Here is a 21,864-nt window from a genome sequence, read left to right as displayed (position 1 = left end):
GCAGTTTTTAGCATTCTCCCCATTGCAGGTTATACAGTGGCTTGCAAAAGTTTGGACACCCCTGAAAATGACTGTTATTGTGAAGAGTTAAACAAGTGGAAGATGAAATGATTGTTAAAAGTTTGGTAACCCTTGTAGATTTGTGTGCTCAGATAACTTTGACCAAGGTCATAGACCTTAATTAAGAGGTTATGGGCAAATCAGAATGCAAAAGACCTTCAAGAAGATTTCACAGACTCTGGAGTTGTGGTCCATTGTTCTACTGTTCAGTGATATCTGCACAAATATGGCCTTCATGGAAGAGTCATCAGAAGAAAACCTCTCCTGCGTCCTCACTATAAAATTCTGCATCAGAATTTTCAGTTAATTCTGGAAGAAGAGGAGCACTTCTACAAATGGATCCTAAACACATCAACCATAGACTACCTAAAAAGTTGCAAGCTGAAGGTCTTACCATGGCCCTTACAGTCCCTTGATCTGAACATCATTGAAAATCTGTGGTTAGACCTCAAAAGAGCACAACCTGCAAGACGACACAGGAATCTCACAGACTCGTAAGATTTTTCCAGGGAAGAATGGCTGAAAATCCATCAGACAAGAATTGAAAGACTCTTGGCTGGCTGCAAAAAGTATTTACAAGCTGTGATACTTGCCAAAATGGGTACTACTATGGCAGGTATTATCCATGCAGGGTGCCAAACTTTTGCATCGGGGCATTTTAATTTTTTTAAAATATATATATTTTTTTTTTTCATTACATTGAGAAGGTGTCATCTTTAATGTTATGCCTTCATTTTATGTTCGACTTGCTAAACTGTTCACAATAACAGTCAATTTAACCAGGGTGTCCAAACTTTTGCATGCCACTGTATCTGTAGTTTGCAGTTGTCTATGAGCTATACTGCACACAGTGAGTAGAGGAGAATCTGCCCTATAACTGTCCCTCTCACTCAGAACCGTGCAGGACATACATAGAGAAGCACTGATATCTACTGATGCAAGTAAAGTGCTTTGGTTGCGACAGAAAGCTCCAGTTTAGCTCCAGCATAAGACAAAGCCCATCTTCTTGCTCTTACGCCCTGTACTTCATGCTCATTCCTTCCTTTTCCATAGGCTTCTTTAGAGATGAGTCATGTGACCTGTTACTCTTAACAGCAGAGATGGGCATTTCTCTCTAATAAGTTATATTACAAAGTTTCTTAGAATTGCTTGGACTATTCAGTTATACTAAGTTTGTTCATTGATCTTGATACTTAAGAGCGTGTGTATATAATCTGTAAAGGGTCATGTTAAGTGAATCGTATACTGTATTTACATGTACTTGTCTATATTATAGACCTGCCCATATGTCATAACATTGTGCATCAATAACCTTTCTATAAGAAAACAGCTTATCATATCCAATGAGGCAGTAAATAATTTGCAACGTTCTGTTCTCCTCAGGTGAAAGTGCAAACAACCTGTTCTATCCTCTATGCCTTCCCTTAGCCGGAGTCCAGGACCACTGACCAATGTTGTGGACCCCACAGACCCCCTGATGTTATAATACATGGGAACCAGATACAGGGGACCAGGCTTAAGTCGCTGTGGCCTGAAAAGTCAATCTCCTTAAAGAAAATGCCCTATTTTTGGAATCAAGTATATTATTTTTAAAAGAAATTTTGATGACTTTTTAAAATATTTAATTTAACTTATTATTATCTATACTTTAAAAAATGGTTAAATATCCTGCAGTTCTGACTCTGGCCACTAAGCCTAACACTATGCAGAGACTTCCGGTTTTCTTCAGGAGATTTCTTTGCAGCAGTCACCTCACTTACAGTACACTGACCATCACGGCGATCACATATCTGACAATGAATGCATCAGTCACAATAGGGGATTTCATAGCTCGAAACTGATCACAGAGCATGCCCATAAAACTTTCCCATAGGAGTCATGCTCCATGGACGTCACAAACTATTTTAGGCTTAGTGGCAAGAGTTGGAACTGCAATTTTTTTTTTTTCTTTTAAATCTAGGTAACATTGTTACCGGTAGATCGTCTCCTGGCGACGACTTCCCTTTAAGGAGACCTAGCGCCTCTTCTAGCCCTTTTTCTACAGACTTCACGTCTTCATCTTCCCCGCAGTGCCTATAATAGTGCTGTACTGTCAGGGTAATGGCGGGGTATGATAAACGCGATGCCAGCCATTATTAATACATGTATTCTCTAGGAGACTCATTTCCAGATGTGTTCACTGCGAAGGAGTTGCCAATGGGCAAAAGAAAATCTAATTTTCGGAAGATCTGGGCTTTGTCCTCCATGATGGCGGCGGGACCAACCTCCGTGCCCAGTTCTGTCTGCAAATACCGAGAACTGACGGAAGGCAAAGGGCAAAGGTCACACCGAATATTGATGGGATATTCACAAAACGCAACTATTAACCCTTCTATTTCGGAAAGCATTCTTAGTTTGCAGCAATTTTTCCACGCCTGCCTGAAACTTTCGCACATCACTTTGCATAAATATGCAAATGGGCTTTCATTGTCAGTTTCAGGCGACAAGAAAAACGAGGCATCAATAAGACCTGCATAATTCTGCAAGACAAAATAAATAAAAAAATTGACTTTTGCTTTCACATGTGGATGGCGGAGAAAAAAAAAAATTAATTAAAGATTCCGCCTTTGTCAGGAAAGCTTTAATTAAGGCGCAGCACACGGGATCGGGGCCATCGTGCGCGGAATGTGCAGCCGTCCGCCAAATAAGTCACATCAAAGCCGGGCGAAAATTAATTCTCAGACAACTCATTTAGTAGTTGGGTAACAAACAGGTTATTAAAAAGTTGTTCTTATCTGGCGGTGACACAAAGGTTTGGCGGCCATGGCGACTAGGAACGCGTCGCAACTTCTCCAAGAAGAGGACGGGACCGAGGAATCGTGCAAAATCGAAGAGCGGCCTTGTAGACATTGCAACGCAGAGCTCAGACACTGGGCCAATTACAATCCGGTCAACCTCTGGGTTGCGGGTGTTAAGAGGAGCCGGTCATTCGTCTGAACGGAAGTCAATGCAGACAATGTCTCCGGTTGGACTGGCAGGAGAACGTTCATGGGGATACCGACTGGTAGATCCAAAAACATTCAAAAACTCTGCGCAAATTTCTTGCACGTAACTGTGCAGGACCAGTCAATGCAAACAAGACACAGACAAGAGAGGGGAGGAACACATCAGGACTCGTGACCCAGTGGCTGGACGTTATGGTGTTAAAATCTTATGCAAATAAGGCAGTTGGTGCACCGGGGGCGGGACTTCAGTTCCATGGAGCATTAATCTTTCCCCTCGGACCTCTACCATCTCCTGCCTGCACCACCCCCTCGGTGACAGTTGAACCTACTGCTATAACATCACCCAACCTACTTGGGAGCAGCAACCGAAAGGACTATTATCTGTAATGGGCAGGGTATGGTGGACCCCATGTGCTACCTCACCAGTTTGGCTTTGGGCAACACCAAAGACGTCGTCTATGTAACTTTCCCAGTATTCACCCTTCAACCTCCATATGTGGAGACCATCACTTGCTTCTGCCTGGTGTGATCCAGATGTAGGTGGTAACAGGCCAGAGGCCAGAGAGACACTGGTGGACAGCATCAAAGGGTCAGGCAAAACACCGATAGATACAGGACAAGCAGTGGTGGCAGTAATCAGGAAGATCAGGATGGGTAATAAGGTGCTGAGCCAGGACAGGCCAAAGTTAGTAATAGGTATCAGGCAGATTTGAAAGACAGATATGGAACCTATATTGCTCAGACAGGGTGAGGTTGGTAAAACAGACCATTATACCCAAAGGCTGATAGATATTGGCTGGTAAGGATCGCCGGTATATGTGCCGGTCTTTTAAGCTGTAGACGGGCGTTTCTATGGGCGTGCCCATCTGGGCAAGCCAGATGGTATGGCACCAAAATGAAGCGACCATAGCATTGAGGGGCAAAAGCCGCCACATAGTGTGTAACAGAGGTAAACTTATGGTTGGAGTGCAGGGCGCCATGTCTATAATGGTCCAGAATCTCTGCACTCACTGAAAAATTCTAAAAAAAACTGTGTAACGTAGTGCCCTGAAGGGTCAGGTAAAACATAGCCGAGGTGCAGGGAGACTATGAGGAGGGAAGGAGAAGTGGAGACGGGCTGCACACGTGCCATCGCAACGGCTTCTACCAAGGATCACACCAGGACTTGCCATATAGACAGAAAAAAAATCTACAACCCAAACAAAAAAAGTCTTAATGTCTGTGTCTGGTTCCATTCTATAAAGTGTCTATTGTTACCATTCGAGGAGTTTTGTGCCTTGTAACCTCCCCGTAACCCCTCTCGCTATACATTACAGATTTATCATTTCATGCACTGCTAGGCTTCAGTTCAGACGGTCATTCCTGTCAGTTCTGTCTTGCGTGTCAAATCGATAGGACATCAGAGTGAAGTGTGCGTAGAGATAGCTCCAAGAGTGCGTAGAGATGGCTCCTAGATGACAATGCTATAACCGGAGACGAACATGTCAAGAGAACATCCGCCATCGTTCCGGGAGACACAGATATCAGTGTTGTCAGACATTACTAATTCATCCGACTCTTGTATTGTCTTCTTAGGAAAGCAGAAGACTGAAGATCCAGACGAGTGTTTTTGACACTTGACCAACAATTTTAATTTTGGCTGCAAATTGTACAGCGGCGCCCCCTAGAACACCGCCTTAAAGGGCGTCTACCAATGAAATTTTACATTTTTAACTAAACCTTTAAAAAGGCTATTGTAGACATACCATTTGTTTTCTGATTGTTGCAGCCAACTCGTTATCTTCTTATGCAAATCAGTCTTTTGGGAGCACAGGAGGCGTTCCCTCTGTGCTCCGAGCACCCCCTGCTTCATCCTCCAGGACCTGCATCGCCGCCTCCTTCTTGCTTGCTGTTCATTCCTTCTCTTCTTTGCTTCCATGTTCATCAGTGTATTGCGCAGGCGCTCGTTTAAGAAGAAGTCCAAGATGGCGTCCGTCGCAACAATGTAGCATTCCCCCTCTCAGCAGGGTGTTCCCCCTGTGCTCCGAGCACTCCCGCATCATCAGACTGGACCTGCATCGCCTCCCACTTCTTGCTCGCTGTTCACTCCTTCTTATCATCTTTCCTTCCTTGTCCTGTCGCCGCAAATGAAATATTGCGCATGCGCTGTGCCCTCCACCACTACAGCTTCGGGCCTCAGTGTACAGCGCATGCGCAAGATTTCATTCGCGGCGACAGGACAAGGAAGGAAAGATGATAAGAAGGAGTGAACAGCAAGCAAGAAGTGGGAGGCGATGCAGGTCCAGTCTGATGACGCGGGGGTGCTCGGAGCACACGGGGAACGCCCTGCTGAGAGGGGGAATGCTACATTGTTGCAAATGCTACATTGTTCTAACTGTAAAGTTTGGTGATGGAAGGGTAAGGTTATGGGGTTGTTTTTAGGGGTCAGACTAAACCCCTTAGTTCCTGTAAAGGGAAATCTTAATGCTCCATTAGAATGAAAACTCCCACAGATGTCTCCCAAATCTTGAAGAAAGCTCCAGGTGTTGGGGTCCCAATACTATTCTCCGAAATATAGACATATTTTTTAATTTAATATGACAAACCCTCTGCTCGTGAAGGGGTTAAAAACATAAATTACAAATCAAAAGGTTATATCAATTGGAATTAGGAATAAAGCACATCTTCCTCCTCCTCATACATATGAATGGAGATGACATTACAGAGCAGACCTCTCCTCCGCCGCCGCAGCGGAGCCTCATCCATGTATTTAGGACGAGCGCCTTAAAATAGTAATGGCCGCCTAGTAATCTGACTGTATAATAGGGAGGGATTGATGTATTATTAATCTCCACGAGGCCGTCCACTTTCATCTTTAATAGTCCCTTATCGCACGCTGCAGACTGAGTCATGGCGAGATGCAATCAGTCTCGTCTCTACTGGGCACCCGGGTACACGTGGTCACATCGCGCCGCACCGATATGTAGATAAGAGATGAAAAAAAACTGGATAGAATAAAATATGGACGGGCTTACCTTTGTATTCTTTTTAACAGTGTACACTAGTCACATCCAAATCTGTCATTCAGAACTCTGCTGGTGCAAAACCTTATGGGAGGTCACATGACTCAGGGCTGTTGGGTGTCAATGGTGGCCACTGGAATGGGACATGAGTTTGGGGACACTCCTCACTAGCGCCACCTATAGCTGATACTGTAGGGTAGCTAATTTACCTCCTTCTGGAGGAGAGCTCATTTGCATACTCTTATTACCCAGGGGGCATTGCCTGTACACAAGCGGGGTCTCCCTGAGGAGAACCAGCACCTTACACTAAGGTAGATTTACAAAGGTCTCACTTAAACGGACCGGCTGCAATTCCCTTGTCGCCACGAAAAACAGTGAATGGGCTGAAGCACTGACCCATCAGGCTAAGCATCAATGGTGGCCCCAGAGGTCGGGCCCCCAAGGATCATAAAGTGATACCATGACTTTACAAAATGGGAAGAGTCATCCTGGGACTGGGTTTTACCTATATCACAGGTCCGGTCAACGTTGCATGTCAGGTTTCCAAACTGGTCCCAACTTAGGTTCACGTCATTAGAGCCAGTACCTGGCACTCGCGTCAATCTGCCCCCTCCCTACATTCAGTGGTATTACATGTACTACATGGCCTGCCTTTACCGTATACCAGGAGGAAGAGGTGGAGCTGGAGCGCCCGGGTGCAGGTTCTGATCACATGATCTTGAGTGGGAACCAACTTGGAAACCCAATGTGCAACCCTATCGGAACTTGGGCCAGAAACAGGTAAGATTTAGTTCCCGGATAGCCCCCTTACACAGATGTTGACCGCCCCTTGACTACAGATGTCCATGCGTGTAACTCGACAAGGACACGCCCACTTGCTCTTGCAAAGTTAAAGGGGCTGTCCAGGATTAAGGTTTTTCGCAAACTGGAACCCGAAACCGATTAGCTGTATAGAGCCGCTTCCCACTCCAGCCTTATACACAATACAGAATACTCCACCACTATCACTGCAGCTCAGCTATACTGTGTATAGGACGGGCACCAAATGCAGGTCCATAGAGTTTAACTCTGCAAGAATGCACAGGTAAGTCCTTGCAGAATTAGACCTATCCTGAGCTACCAAAATACGCAAACCTCTAGTCCTGGACTCCAGGCGGCTACACACATTACTGGGAAAGCTGTGGCCATGACAGTGTTTACAGAGTGTGCCTGCACTGCTTGTATAGTACCGCCATCCCATCACTCTGTGTATGAATGTTTGGTGGTTGCCATATTGTCACAGACTGCAGTTGTGTGAACAGGACATGGTCAGGACCATTTGAGGTTTTTTTGCATGGACTTGAAATGATGATAACAAACAATACAGCGTACTCTCGAACCACACCCTGCTTGGATAGGAGTAATAGGACGACTGCGGGCTCCTTACCTTGGAGGACCAGGGCTTCGGAGGAGACTTCTCCCGATCCGGAGTTGACGCATTCTTCATTAGGATGTTTTTTGTTGTAATGTCTTTTCAGCGAGCCGGGAATATTGCAGGAATAATGGCATAAGGCACAACCGAACGGCTGCAAGAGAGGAAGAGGCGGAGAATGTACTGAGCACATCAAGGGAAGGAAGGGCACGGGAACAAGAAGGAATCTAAACGGGGTGTGTTACCAAAAATGTACCCATTATTTCAATGGATACTATGCTAAACATATTTAAGAGTTTTGAATTATTTTGTTACATTTTCCAACTGTTTGACCTCCATTTGAATCAATTACTATAACCTGCAATTTTCAGTCTGACCACTAAGTCTAAATAATAGACTGTTTCTTTGCAGAAGCCAGTTTATTTCTATCACAGACAAGATTGCAATAGATGAGAACACCTCTATAGAGAACGACAAGTATAAAATTGTCATACATCTCCTTTAAAGGTCTGGAACGGCACCACATCTGTCCATGGCTTGTGCAATACCACATACAACCTGCAGACAGCTATGGCGCTGTTTTTTGTTTTTTTTTTCCTTCTCTATTTTCTTTAGAGGAGAGCAGCCATGTCTTACAAACCCAGTACAATCACTTTAATGTTCTAGTCAAAGCTTCAGTGTCATTGTCACAAGTCTCTTACATGATACAATGTATATACTGTGAGTATAAAATGTATATACCGCAAGTATAAATGACACATCTGCACCTTTAATATAAATCCCGTTTTGCACAAACCTAAAAACTACATCTATAGAAAAATTTAAGGAGAATTTGCCGTAACGATTACTGGGGAAATAAGATCTCGTTGGTCGTCATCATCGCAAATTGGTAGCCGACCTCTTTCATGAAAAACGGTGACCTGACAATCTGCAAACCTGTGATAACAAGCGGCGGACCTGCAGCATCCGACCCCCTCCCCGAGGTGAGATCAGACCCCGCCACTCTACAGCTGGTAATTTAGCCCTGCAGGCGGGCCCCTGAGAGATAAGTCATTGTGTGCCCGGGCTCCGGCTCCTGGCAGCGATGATTTACGGATTATGTAAAGTGTCGCCATTATTTGCAGCTTTTCCTCCGATGTGCGGTGACAGGTATACAGCATGCAGGTGCTGTCTATACGCCGCTGGGCAGCCATACAAAATATTCTTGGCTCCGTGTCGAGAGCCCGGCCTTATGGAACACTTATTTGGCACTTTCACTTATTTAACTCCTTAAAGGGGTTTTCTAGCCTCAAATTGTGTGGTGGACTGTTAAAGATCCTATCATTTAATACCCTTTTTTTCTCCCTAACAGAGAGGCTATTCTTCTCCTACCTTTAGATGTCTTCTCCGCGACACAGTTTGGTAGAAATCCCGGTTTTCTTCGGTATGCAAATGAGTTCTCACGCAGCACTGGGGGCGGTCCCAAGCACTCAAACAGCACTGTGGGCGTCTCCAATGCTGCCAGAAAACTCTCCAGTGCCGCCTCCATCTTCTTCTGGAACACCCTCTCCCTGTGTCTTCTTCCGTCCTGGGTTTTCAATCTTCTAGGCCTCGGACAGAGCCAACTGCACATGCCCGGGCCATAAGAAAATGGGCGCTTACACAGCAAGCTGCTTACACAGTAAGTTGGTGTAAGCGGCCATTTTTTTGTGGCTCGGGCATGCGCAGTCGGCTCTGCCCGAGGCCTAGAAGATTGAAACCCAGGATGGAAGAAGACACAAGGAGAGGGCGTTCCTGAAGAAGATGGAGACGGCGGTGGAGATTTCTCTCACAGCATTGGGGACGCCCCCAGTGCTGTTTGAGTGCTTGGGACCGCCCCCAGTGCTGCGAGAAAACTCAATTGCATACTGAAGAAAAACCTGGATTTCTACCTAAAGGTAGAAGAAGAATAGCATTTCGTAAGGTTATTCCTATGTGTCAACGAGAAAAAAAAAGGGTATCCAATGACAGGATCCCTTTAAAGGAGCGGTGTACCATCCCTATTACTTGTATAGAAGCAGTGCTCCCTGTCCATAACAAGCTGATCTGTATGGAGTCTGGGTGTCGGATCTCCACAGATCACATACTGAATATCAATCCTACAGACAGGTCACCAGTATGGAAAAAAAAAAAACAACGGATTTAGGGCCGACCAACCCCTCCATCAAACAGACTCCATCGAAATTTTTATTGGTGTTCCAAGACAACATTTGTACATCATCATACACAAAATTGCATCAGGGCTTGGTTTTTGTAGGGTTATCCGTGGTTGGTATTGGCACCATTTCGGGGTACATAGATTTTATAGATTAGCGGTCATAGTATTGTGACTATTGAAGCCTTCCTGCAGCTAGCTTCAATAGTTACAGTGCAAATCTGCCATAGACTACAATACAATCTATGTACAAAATAATAAATGGTACCATTGTGAAGTACAACTCATCCCGCAAAACTCAAGCCCTCATCAGACTCCGTAGCCAGAAAAATTAGAAAGTTATGGTAAGGATTAGAGATGATCAGCCGATCCGAACAGCACGCACGCATTGAAATGAATGGATGTAGCCGGCACGCGGGGGGTTAAGCGGCCGGCCGGCGTCAAAGCGGAAGTACCAGGTGCATCCATTCATTTCTATGGAGCGTGCTGTTCGGATCGGCTGAACAGTACTCGCTCATCTCTAGTAAGGATTAAAAAATGAAAACACAAAATTAAAAATGTATTAATATGTATCCACCAAGTAACAATAACAACGAACATTCTTATAAAATTTTTGCAAAACGAAGGACAAAAAGAAATAAAGCTCCATTATATGAAGAGGCGCAGATCTTGGCAGGACTCAAGGTCGAATCCTCTCAGGAGACTTGTACCTGCTGCATTACCCTGAACTCATCACGCAACGTCTACACAAATAATACGACAAGAAATAAGAATCTTCTACACAATTGATTCTGAAGCGGAACAATGCTGAGCCGACCCCGCGCCGCCTCATTGTCAACAGCGAGCAGAGCGGAATAGTGAGAAAACAATCCGAGCCCTGTGTTATATCTGATAGGAAGAAGACAAGCCCAGCGCCATCTGACTATAAGGTAATGTGAGCGCTCAAGGCCATGATAACACCCCCCCCCTCCCAATATAATCCAAGAGGAGAAAGATACACAAACATCAAAAACAAAAGGAAACCTGGACAGAACATCCAAGTAATATACTTCAATACTACTGGTAGGTGAGTCTAATGGAACGGAACACAGTGTTCTTACATGTACAACCCCAGAAACCAATACACAGCAACCTGCAAGTGCAAATACAGCATACATATAGTAGTTATATTCTTGTACAAAGGAGTAGTATTATAGTAGTTATATTCTTGTACATAGGAGATAGTATTATAGTAGTTATATTCTTGTACATAGGAGTAGTATTATAGTAGTTATATTCTTGTACATAGGAGATAGTATTATAGTAGTTATATTCTTGTACATAGGAGGTAGTATTATAGTAGTTATATTCTTGTACATAGGAGATAGTATTATAGTAGTTATATTCTTGTACATAGGAGATAGTATTATAGTAGTTATATTCTTGTACATAGGAGGTAGTATTATAGTAGTTATATTCTTGTACATAGGAGATAGTATTATAGTAGTTATATTCTTGTACATAGGAGCAGTATTATAGTAGTTATATTCTTGTACATAGGAGGTAGTATTATAGTAGTTATATTCTTATACATAGGAGTAGTATTATAGTAGTTATATTCTTGTACATAGGAGTAGTATTATAGTAGTTATATTCTTGTACATAGGAGTAGTATTATAGTAGTTATATTCTTGTACATAGGAGTAGTATTATAGTAGTTATATTCTTGTACATAGGAGCAGTATTATAGTAGTTATATTCTTGTACATAGGAGGTAGTATTATAGTAGTTATATTCTTGTACATAGGAGTAGTATTATAGTAGTTATATTCTTGTACATAGGAGATAGTATTATAGTAGTTATATTCTTGTACATAGGAGCAGTATTATAGTAGTTATATTCTTGTACATAGGAGTAGTATTATAGTAGTTATATTCTTGTACATAGGAGTAGTATTATAGTAGTTATATTCTTGTACATAGGAGGTAGTATTATAGTAGTTATATTCTTGTACATAGGAGTTATAGTTATATTCTTGTACATAGGAGTAGTATTATAGTAGTTATATTCTTGTACATAGTAGCAGTATTATAGTAGTTATATTCTTGTACATAGGAGTAGTATTATAGTAGTTATATTCTTGTACATAGGAGTAGTATTATAGTAGTTATATTCTTGTACATAGGAGTAGTATTATAGTAGTTATATTCTTGTACATAGGAGGTAGTATTATAGTAGTTATATTCTTGTACATAGTAGCAGTATTATAGTAGTTATATTCTTGTACATAGGAGGTAGTATTATAGTAGTTATATTCTTGTACATAGGAGTTATAGTAGTTATATTCTTGTACATAGGAGGTAGTATTATAGTAGTTATATTCTTGTACATAGGAGTAGTATTATAGTAGTTATATTCTTGTACATAGGAGTAGTATTATAGTAGTTATATTCTTGTACATAGGAGCAGTATTATAGTAGTTATATTCTTGTACATAGGAGCAGTATTATAGTAGTTATATTCTTGTACATAGGAGGTAGTATTATAGTAGTTATATTCTTGTATATAGGAGTAGTATTATAGTAGTTATATTCTTGTACATAGGAGTTATAGTAGTTATATTCTTGTACATAGGAGTAGTATTATAGTAGTTATATTCTTGTACATAGGGGTAGTATTATAATAGTTATATTCTTCTACATGGGGGCAATATAGTATTTATAAGGCTGTACATAGGGGGTCAGTATTACAATACTTGTATTCTTTTAGAGGTTTCTCATCCAGAAATATATGATAGTTCTCTCCTTACACGCTGATAGTATCAGTGAACTGAAAATAATTTATAATATAAAGTAGTTGACAAATAAACACTGAAAATTGACTAATGTTCTTAAGCAATCTGAAGTCTTTTTCCCATAAATAAGACAGGCTGTATCTGCCAGTTCTGAGACACAGAGGACTGCAGAGCTGGTAATCCTGGGGTTGGTTGATGGGATCTGAAGGATAAGCCTTTCTTGGTTGGTTAGAGCTCCTGGGAGTAATACGTCTCCTGTGCAGTATACTGTAAGAAAGTCTGGAACTGGCTGCTGAAGCTTAAGAAGTCAGCAGAGGAATATTTCTGTAAAGCTCCTCTGCAGCTTCTGAATCCCCAGCTAAACCTCGGATCCCTTGCATGACTTATTGGAATAATAAAAAACTTGGAAGCTTCTTTATGTTGCCTTGAATTTTATGTAAGATTTATAAACAGAGACCGAACAGATCAACCCCAGCAAGCTGCTGTAAAGGACTGGCGCCTCCCGGGTGCATGGTATAGGTATTGTGGGAATGATCCCATGCGCCAATGGGCGATTCACTTGTGATGAAAGAACACGGAGAAGACTAACAGAGACACCAGCTCGGCGTATAGAAGGTTTCAAGAGCCGTTACTCACAGTCTTGTTGGAAACTTTCTGTCTTGTAAAAGTGTAAACTTTGTAGATCTTGGTCCAGCTGCAAGTCCTTACCGAGTAGGGATGTCGCATGCAAAGGATCCCTATGTGTCCCAACAGGGTTTCATAGAGATGGGCCAGGACGGAGAGTGTAGGAGAAATATCCAACATGGCAGACCTATGCAAGTCATAGATTACATGGCTAACAACTCAATCGAGTTTCAAAGTGAAGGATTCTTTACCAGTATAGACGCAGGAACTAGACGTCTAACACCAATGTTTCCACCCCGGAGTTTCATCAGTGGGGGCCAAAGAAGGTTCTGATCCCTCCATAGATAAATAGGTAGGTAGAGCACTCTGCTATCATAAGAGTCCTATAGACTTCGATTGGTGTGGAAGTGAAGACTCCACGGCACGGGATCCATGTTCTCGTGATCGATGGGGGCTTGCCTAGTGGGCATACTCTTCCTGGTCAAATATTGGAGCTCAAAAATAGTCTTTACCCCCATCAATAGCTTTTCCCTTGAAGCATTGTGAAGATGCAGTTCCTTCCCAACCCCCAGCCAATTCTTCCTTATACCCAAGGCAACCAGCACCTGAAGATGGCGTTAGGCCTGGTGCCTAGTGTAGTGTCTAGTCTTGCCTGCTACTTGAGCTACACGTCTTCTTCAGGTTCTCATTCCTTGTGTTACTGTTCCTATTTTTTTTTTTTTTTTTTAAATGTAGATTGTGAGCCCCACATAGAGCTCACAATGTACATTTTTCCCTATCAGTATGTCTTTTTTGGAATATGGGATGGAAATCCATGCAAACACGGGGAGAACATACAAACTCCTTGCAGATGGTTTTTTGTCCTTGGCGGGATTTGAACACCAGGACTCCAGCGCTGCAAGGCTGCAGTGCTAACCACTGAGCCACCGTGTGACCCCTCTGTTCCTATTTTTGACTTCTGATCCTGACCTCAGCCTTGTTCCCTGACATTTCCTTTGCCTCAGTTCGATTGAGCTTCATATCCTCTCTTTTTTTGTCCTTGAGCCATTGTTCTTGGTTGTGACTCCTGATCAGCTCTACCTTGGCTTTGTTGTCCCTGCTCTGTCCTAAATCGGCCATGCCTTGACGGCTGATCGAGCTTTGCACCTTGTCCTGGTTCTTGTCCCTGACCTGGTTCCTGATTTTTGCCCCATGGCCATGTTCCTTGACGTTACCTCTGTCTTGTCCCTTAGACTGTTTGTCTGTTACCTGATTTACTCCTACAGACAGAAGACACAATTGACTCTGCTATCAGTATATAAGTAAAGCCGTCTCCATCATGTATGGTAATACGGGCGATACATAGTGTAGTGTCAAGTCTTGCCTGCTACTTGAGCTACATGTCTTCTTCAGGTTCTCATTCCTTGTGTTACGGTTCCTATTTTTGACTTCTGATCCTGACCTCAGCCTTGTTCCCTGACATTTCCTTTGCCGTAGTTCGATTGAGCTTCATATCCTCTCCTTTTTTTTTTGTCCTTGAGCCATTGTTCTTGGTTGTGACTCCTGATCAGCTCTACCTTGGCTTTGTTGTCCCTGCTCTGTTCTAAATCGGCCATGCCTGAGCTTTGCACCTTGTCCTGGTTCTTGTCCCTGACCTGGTTCCTGATTTTTGCCCATGGCCATGTTCCTTGACGTTACCTCTGTCTTGTCCCTTGCCTGATTTACTCCTACAGACAGACGACACAATTGACTCTGCTATCAGTATATAAGTAAAGCCGTCTCCATCATGTATGGTAATACGGGCGATACATAGTCCACGGCAGCCGCTTTAGTTGGTCATTAACATCGACTCCAGCCTATTCGTTCCACCTTTCCAGACTTACGTTTCATCTGTTTTTTAAGACCCGGCATAATTCTGCCATAAATCAGGGCTGTGAGCAGAACTAATCCTGTCCGTATATAATATGTTTTAGGCAGATATCCAGCCATCATTCAAAGCTTGGCACAAAGCGCAGATCGAAGTTTGGTGCCAGCTTGGCAAGGGAGAATTAGTCTTTTTTAACTTTTGTTTTGCAAAGGTTTTCTCAAGAGTGAAAAATGATTTATGAGAAAAATAAATTGATTTCTTACAAAAGAATAAAAGCCCCCTCCCCACCCCTAGTACTAAGAGTGCCTATCTGACTCAATGTCTATTGAGACAGCCCAAGGGGGTTGTGAACAAATTCGGGATCAGCTACGAAGTCAGGTTTCCGACTACTGACACCCCCACCGATCAGCTGATTGCAGGGTCTGAGAAGCATCAGGATCAGGCACAGTACATTATCCAAAAGCACAGCGCCATACACTGTGTAGTGGCTGTACCTGGTTACTGCAGCCTAGTACTATGGAAGAGGGTTTCAGTAACAAGGCATGGCCACTAGAGTGTATACTGATATAGTTTTCTGGCGGGTGGCGGACCCTACAATCATCTGATTGGGGGGCGTGCCCAATGGGTGAATGCAGCATCTTCCCCACTACTGACCAAGCTGCATAGTGGCTATGGTTGGTATTGCAGCTCAGTCGACTTGAATGGGACTGAGCTGTAAACAGGCAAAGAGACCAATAAAGGTGAACTCCAAATACCTCCAATTTATGACCTATCCTAAGAACAAGTCATCAATTAATAACCCCTTTATGTTAAATCCCTATTGAAACAGTATACACAGTCCCTAGTGGCAGACACGGCTTTCCTGAATTTTATTATTTACACACCCCAGTAAACCTCTGATTTAGGGAACCGTTGTATTCCCCTTAACAAAACCATCTGCATTTGTGTTGTTCCTCTGTTACTCCTCCTGGAAATTTATGTATAAATTGACAACTAGGAATGACCAGCTGGGGATGTGTCTATTTAACCCCTGATATTGTCCAATCAGTGCAGACTCTGTAGGGACACGCCCCTTTGACAAGAGGAATGGTAACACACCTGACTAGAGGGACTGCACAATTTAAGGATAAAATCGTATCATTTTTCTTCTTCTATACATTGACTTACCTTTATATTCTAAAGCCGAGCGCCCCTTTAATTTCCAAATAGTGATTTGTGTTATTGTGAATAGTTCTTTGTACACCCCGGCCCTCCTGCGCCGCTCGTACACCCACTTACAATCATCTGATAAAGCCATTAGTGTAATCCCAGCGCCGTCTATTACATATGAATAGGTTTTCTTATGAATGCGCTGAATGCAGCAAGACGCGAGCGCGCAACTCCGATGAAATACCCGACATTGTGGCGCGCGGTGCGGGGTCTCTTAATTATTCATCACCTGTAATTATTGGCTGAAATCCTGAGATTTTTTTCTTCTGTTTACTGAACTAAAATAACATGTTGTTTTAAAGGGAACCCGTCATCTCACATATACTATATTACCATCCCCCCCAATCATCTCCCATATACTATATTACCATCCTCCCTCCGTCATCTCCCATATACTATATTACCATCCCCCCCTCCGTCATCTCCCATATACTATATTACCATCCCCCCCCCCCGTCATCTCCCATATACTATATTACCATCCCCCCTCCGTCATCTCCCATATACTATATTACCACCCCCCCCCCCCCCCCCCCCCCCCCCCCCCCCCCCCCCCCCGGTCATCTCCCATATACTATACTAGCTTTTACCCGCGACTTCGTCTGCGGAACCTTGACTGTGTGCGTGACGCACCTGGCTGGGAACGCAGGCTTGTTCCTTTTTGTTGTGTCCGCAGGGAGGCCTTCCTACCTGCAAGGGTCCATGGATTCTCTGTGCGAACCTTGCGGCCCTCTTAAAGTGTTTACCGCCTTTCCTTACTGGTGCCTGCTGGCCCCCTTTCTCCCTACCCGCTTCCCCTAGTGGTCACTCCTTGCAGCTGCCTCGTGCCCCTTTGCGACCTAGGAACGTGGCAACTTCCCCCCTTAACAGCATGGCGGGAAGTTGTGTAAGGAAGGCAAAGGATTAGAATGCTTCCCACTGTTGAGCAGCAGGGGGTGTGATAAGGAATGCAAAACATTCCTCAAAGCATTGCAATGCAGTTGCATTGTAATACATTGCATTACTCCTGCTACTGAACAATGGAAAGCTGTGTAAGGAATGCAAAGCATTGTAATCCTTTGCATTACTTTACACAGCTTCCCAGTGTTGAGCAGCAGGAGGTGTGATGAGGAATGCAAAACATTCCTCAAAGCATTGCAATGTAGTAGCATTGTAATACATTGCATTACTCCTCACACCTCCTGCCACTCAAGACTGGGAAGCTGTGTAAGGAATGCCAAGCATTGTAATCCTTTGCATTCCTTTATCCCAGCAGCGTCGGGGAGTGTGTCGGCCTGCAGAGGCAGTGAAGTGTGAGAAGGATACTGCGGAGCTGTGAGGGGAGAAGTGCGTAGCCGCTGACGGAATGGCGACTTACCAGTCTCCTTGCCCTGGAGGGCCTGTGGAAGGGCGGGTAGGCAGTGTCCTGGGCCCGAACGGATGGTGGAGACTCAGGAAGGCCTGTCTTAGCCGTGGAGAGCTGGGGAGGTGCGGGAAGGCTCCCACCGGCGTTGAGCAGTGGTGTGTCGGGCTGCAGAAGATTTTGTGCGTGTGTCCACAAAATGGTGGCGTGCAGAAAGACGTTGTATAGAGGGGGAAGCTGCGCATGCGTGTGTAGTGGGCGGAGTCGGGGAGCGTAAGATGGCTGATCCACAGCCTTGAAGAGGTTTCCCCCTGGACGGAGATGAAGGTGAGGGTGTAAGTGGGCAAGTGTATTGACATGTTGTACTGTGGGGTTAGGGGCTAGGCTTGAGAGGCCAATAGGGAGTGTGTGGCTTGTGTGAGTGGTCAAAAATGTGTGGGATTGTAGAGCTCATGCTGTGAGTTTGGGGTTTGGGGGTGTCCTGGGCAAAATGTATATGTGTGAGTGGAACGAAAAGTAGCCTATCGTTCAATCCTGCCTAAAAACTATGTTTTGTGAAAATTTCACGCAAATCGGTGAAGGCATTTTTGCGTGATTGAGGAACAAACATCCAAACATCCAAACACACATACTTTCACCTTTATAATATTATTAAGATTACCACCCCCCCCCCTCCGTCATCTCCCATATACTATATTACCCCCCCCCCCCCCCAAATCATCTCCCATATACTATATTACCATCCCCCCCTCCATCTTCTAATGCCGACATCTTGGTGCTCCTGGTAATCCATTTGTCATATTGGATTAATGTAACATTTGCCTATTAAAGGATACATTGTAGCTTCCTGGGATTTTAACCCCTTCTAGACATTGGCCATATAAGTGCAGCGTAAGGGTTGATATGGCATGGGCTTTGGAGCGGAGCCCAAAGCCCATACAGGGCAGAGGTGACCCATTCAGGCAGTTCTACAGATACCGGACCCCTGCGATGCTATGGGGAGCACAGACCCTGCCATCCGAGTGGTTAGTCAGAGGGAGGGGGCTCTAGCTCTCACCTGACCACTTCAAAACATATGCTAGTTAGTCATCATGGCTGCCAGGAACCTTGTTAAGGCTCTTAAAGGGATTCTATCATTAAAATCACATTTTTTGTCGATCACACGTAGGAATAGCCTTAAGTAAGTCTATTCTTCTCCTACCTTTAGATGCCTTTCCCGCGCCGCCGTTCAGTAGAAATCCCGGTTTTCGTCGGTATGCAAAATAGTTCTCTCGCAGCACTGGGGGCGGGCGCTAGCACTCAAACACTACTGGGGGCGACCCCAATGCTGCGAGAGAAATCTCCAGCGCCGCCTCCATCTTCTTCAGGAACGGGCTCTCTTCACGTCTTCTTCCGGTGGTGGCTTCAAACTTCTAGGCGTTGGGCAAAGCCGACCGCGCATGCCTGTGGCCACAAGAAAAATGGCCGCTTACAGAGTAAGCTGTGTAAAACAGCCATTTTCTTGTGGCCGTGGGCATGTGCAGTCTGCTCTGCCCCAAGGCCTAGAAGGTTGAAACCCAACTCTAGAAGAAGACCCGTTCCTGAAGAAGATGGAGGCGGCGCTGGAGAGTTCTCTCACAGCATTGTGGGTTCCCCCAGTGCTGTTTGAGCACTCAGAACCGCCCCCAGTGCTGCAAGAGAACTCATTTGCATACAGATGAAATCCAGGATTTCTACCGAACGGCGGCGCAGAGAACACATCTAAAGGTAGGAGACGAATAGTCTCTCTTAAGGCTATTCCTACGTGTGATTGAAAAAAAAATGTGATTTTAATGATCGAAACCCTTTAAGGTGTTTTCTTGCCCCAAACTACACACTCGCTTGTCAATCTGCCTCATTGCTTCCATCACAAGCAGCGGCGTCCACTTCCAACCTGTCACCCCTGGGGTGCAAACTAATCGGCCCTTCCTAGGTAGTCATGATGAAGCCGATACCCCCCAACCTCTAACCACTCCCGCTTTGCTGATTTCCACAAGATTTTGGAACACGACTGCCAAGATTAACATCTCTCCAGCCAGAAGATGACAGCGTGTGGAAGTGGCAGCGACACAGTGGATGTGACTAGGAGGGGGCAGATCCTTTACGACCTGCAATATACACCTGAAATACAAGCACCAAGAGCAGGTAAATAGCGGTGGCGTGCCAGAAGGGGAGGCTTTAATTACAACCGCAGAACTTGGATCGCTCCCTGGAAAGCCGTATTTTACGTCTTCCAGGTTACGCCGAGCTCGAGCGGTCGTCACTGTCAAAACGAGGTCAAAAGAGTTAACTACTGGGAAATAAGAGTAAAAGGACGGGGCTCTTCTTTATTGTTTTTAATATTCGATGGAGTCATTGAAATTTTACGCGCTCATCTCATTTAGGCTCCTCTTCCCTCCGAGGTATTTTAGAGAATTTAAGACTTTAATAAAAGAATGGATAATGTAAAGAGTAATAGGAAATTACATCCGGGAAGAGTCGTGGCGGAGGACGGCTTTAGCCGATGAATTGTGGGAGAAGTGGAGACGGATAATAAAAAAGGTGCCACCGAGGAGAGGCCGAGATAAAATACTCTGCGACCGCTGCCCAATGCGGGAAAGGGGGGAAGAGTAAAAAAAAAAAAAAAAAGCTTGTGCAGCATTGTAAGAGGATACAATAATATCTATATCGTATCAGTGCACGCCATTTCCTCCTCTTCAGTTTACGGGATCTTTTTCCATTTTACTTTTTAATCCAAATGTTGAGAAAGAAAATATATATTGTCCTCCTCCTGCAGAAATCATCTCCTCAAATGTAGTATTATTCATTAATATTCATTTTTATAATAATTTTTGCATTGACTTGTATGGTTACAAGTAGTTTGCCTGGAGCAGCCGATTCATCGGGGAGCAGCTGATCACTCTCGGAGCAGAGTTGTTTTTGGGAGGAGTTCCTGACTGTATAACCTCTCCTGTAAATATCTCTGGATTACCGGATAGGTAGCATAGCTCTGTTTGGTTTTCCCAGTTATCCCTGACTTGTATGGAGCATGGTTGTATGGAGCAGCCGATTCATCGGGGAGCAGCTGATCACTCTCGGAGCAGAGTTGTTTTTAGGAGGAGATCCTGACTGTATAACCTCTCCTGTAAATATTTCTGGCTTACCGGATAGGTAGCATAGATCTGTTTGGTTTTCCCAGTTATCCTGGACTTGTATGGAGCAGTCAATTCATCGGGGAGCAGCTGATCACTCTCGGAGCAGAGTTGTTTTTAGGAGGAGTTCCTGACTGTATAACCTCCCCTGTAAATATTTCTAGCTTACCGGATATGTAGCATAGCTCTGTTTGGTTTTCCCAGTTATTCTGGTCTAGTCTGGCATCTTGCATCTACTTAGTGTGTTTGCCATAGTTCCGCTTTATTCTAGTCGAATACTCCTGCTCAGTCTGAGACTTAGTTCTTGGTTGTTTTCTCCCAGGTTCTATTTGTCTTGTATTGATTTTCTCCCATCTAATATGGGTTCAGGTTAGTTGTTTTTGTCTGTCCTTAGTAAAGGTCAGTAAAGATCGCCGGAGTCTCACAACCAGGCCCCCCAGCCGATCAGTGGTTTGAAGAGACGGCAGAGTTTGCTAAAGTTTCTTCATTACGTATCAAGCACAGTGCTTTATAACTGTATAGTGGCTGTGCTTGGTATTGCAGCCCAAACCATTCACTTGAATGGGACTGATCCGTAATTAGGTCATATGACTGATGCAAGCGACATCACATAACCTGTTGGCACTCAGAACAGCTGATCATTGGGGGACCTGGGAATGACCCCACAGAAGTATAGGTCATCAATAAAAAGTTCTAGAAGACCCCTTTAACAAAATTCATGCAGAACTATGGCTCCATTAACACCATGAGCAACCCCCACCCCAATTTAAAAAAAACCCAAAAACTATATCTATATCACACACATATACATAGCACAATGTACCGACTATAAGACGCACCTAGGTTTTAGAGGAGGAAAATAGGAAAAAAAAAATTTTGAAGCAAAAAATGGTAAAATATTTAATATATGGGAGTTGTAGTTTTGCAACAGCTGCAAGGCCACATTGACAGATGACCCTGCAGCTGTACGGGGATGCATAGAGTGTTTTTTTTTTTTGCGGGGCCAGATGTACTTTTTAGTTATACCATTTTGGGGAATATCTATTGCTTAGATCACCTTGTATTGAAAAAAAAACCCGGTGGTTTATGATATATGATTTTCTAAGGAGGGGCTTGAACCTGCGGTCACTTGATTGCAAGTCCCATAGACTCCCGGCTCTCACCCGAACAGGTCGGCTCCTGCGATATCGCTGCGCAGGAGCCGGCCTGAAACTTCACAGGTATGGGGCCGGTGGGGACCGGCCCCGGGGGAGAAGGGGCCACCGATACTGACCCGGCATCCGCTGTACT

General features: G+C 44.2%; 1 protein-coding gene across 1 annotated transcript in view; it reads right to left on the bottom strand.

Moving 5' to 3' along the window:
* Window positions 1-21,864, bottom strand: part of ZFAT (zinc finger and AT-hook domain containing) — a 110,704-nt gene that overhangs the window by 35,789 nt on the left and 53,051 nt on the right. The window contains exon 13 of the mRNA XM_075270083.1: window positions 7,473-7,611. Within this exon, the coding sequence (XP_075126184.1) occupies window positions 7,473-7,611 (139 nt within the window). The remainder of the gene's footprint in view (window positions 1-7,472; window positions 7,612-21,864) is intronic.

Source organism: Leptodactylus fuscus, chromosome 4 (genome assembly GCF_031893055.1).
Source record: "Leptodactylus fuscus isolate aLepFus1 chromosome 4, aLepFus1.hap2, whole genome shotgun sequence".
Lineage (NCBI taxonomy): Eukaryota > Metazoa > Chordata > Amphibia > Anura > Leptodactylidae > Leptodactylus > Leptodactylus fuscus.
Note: the sequence above shows the minus strand (reverse complement) of the source record. Positions and strands in the feature narration are given on the sequence as shown.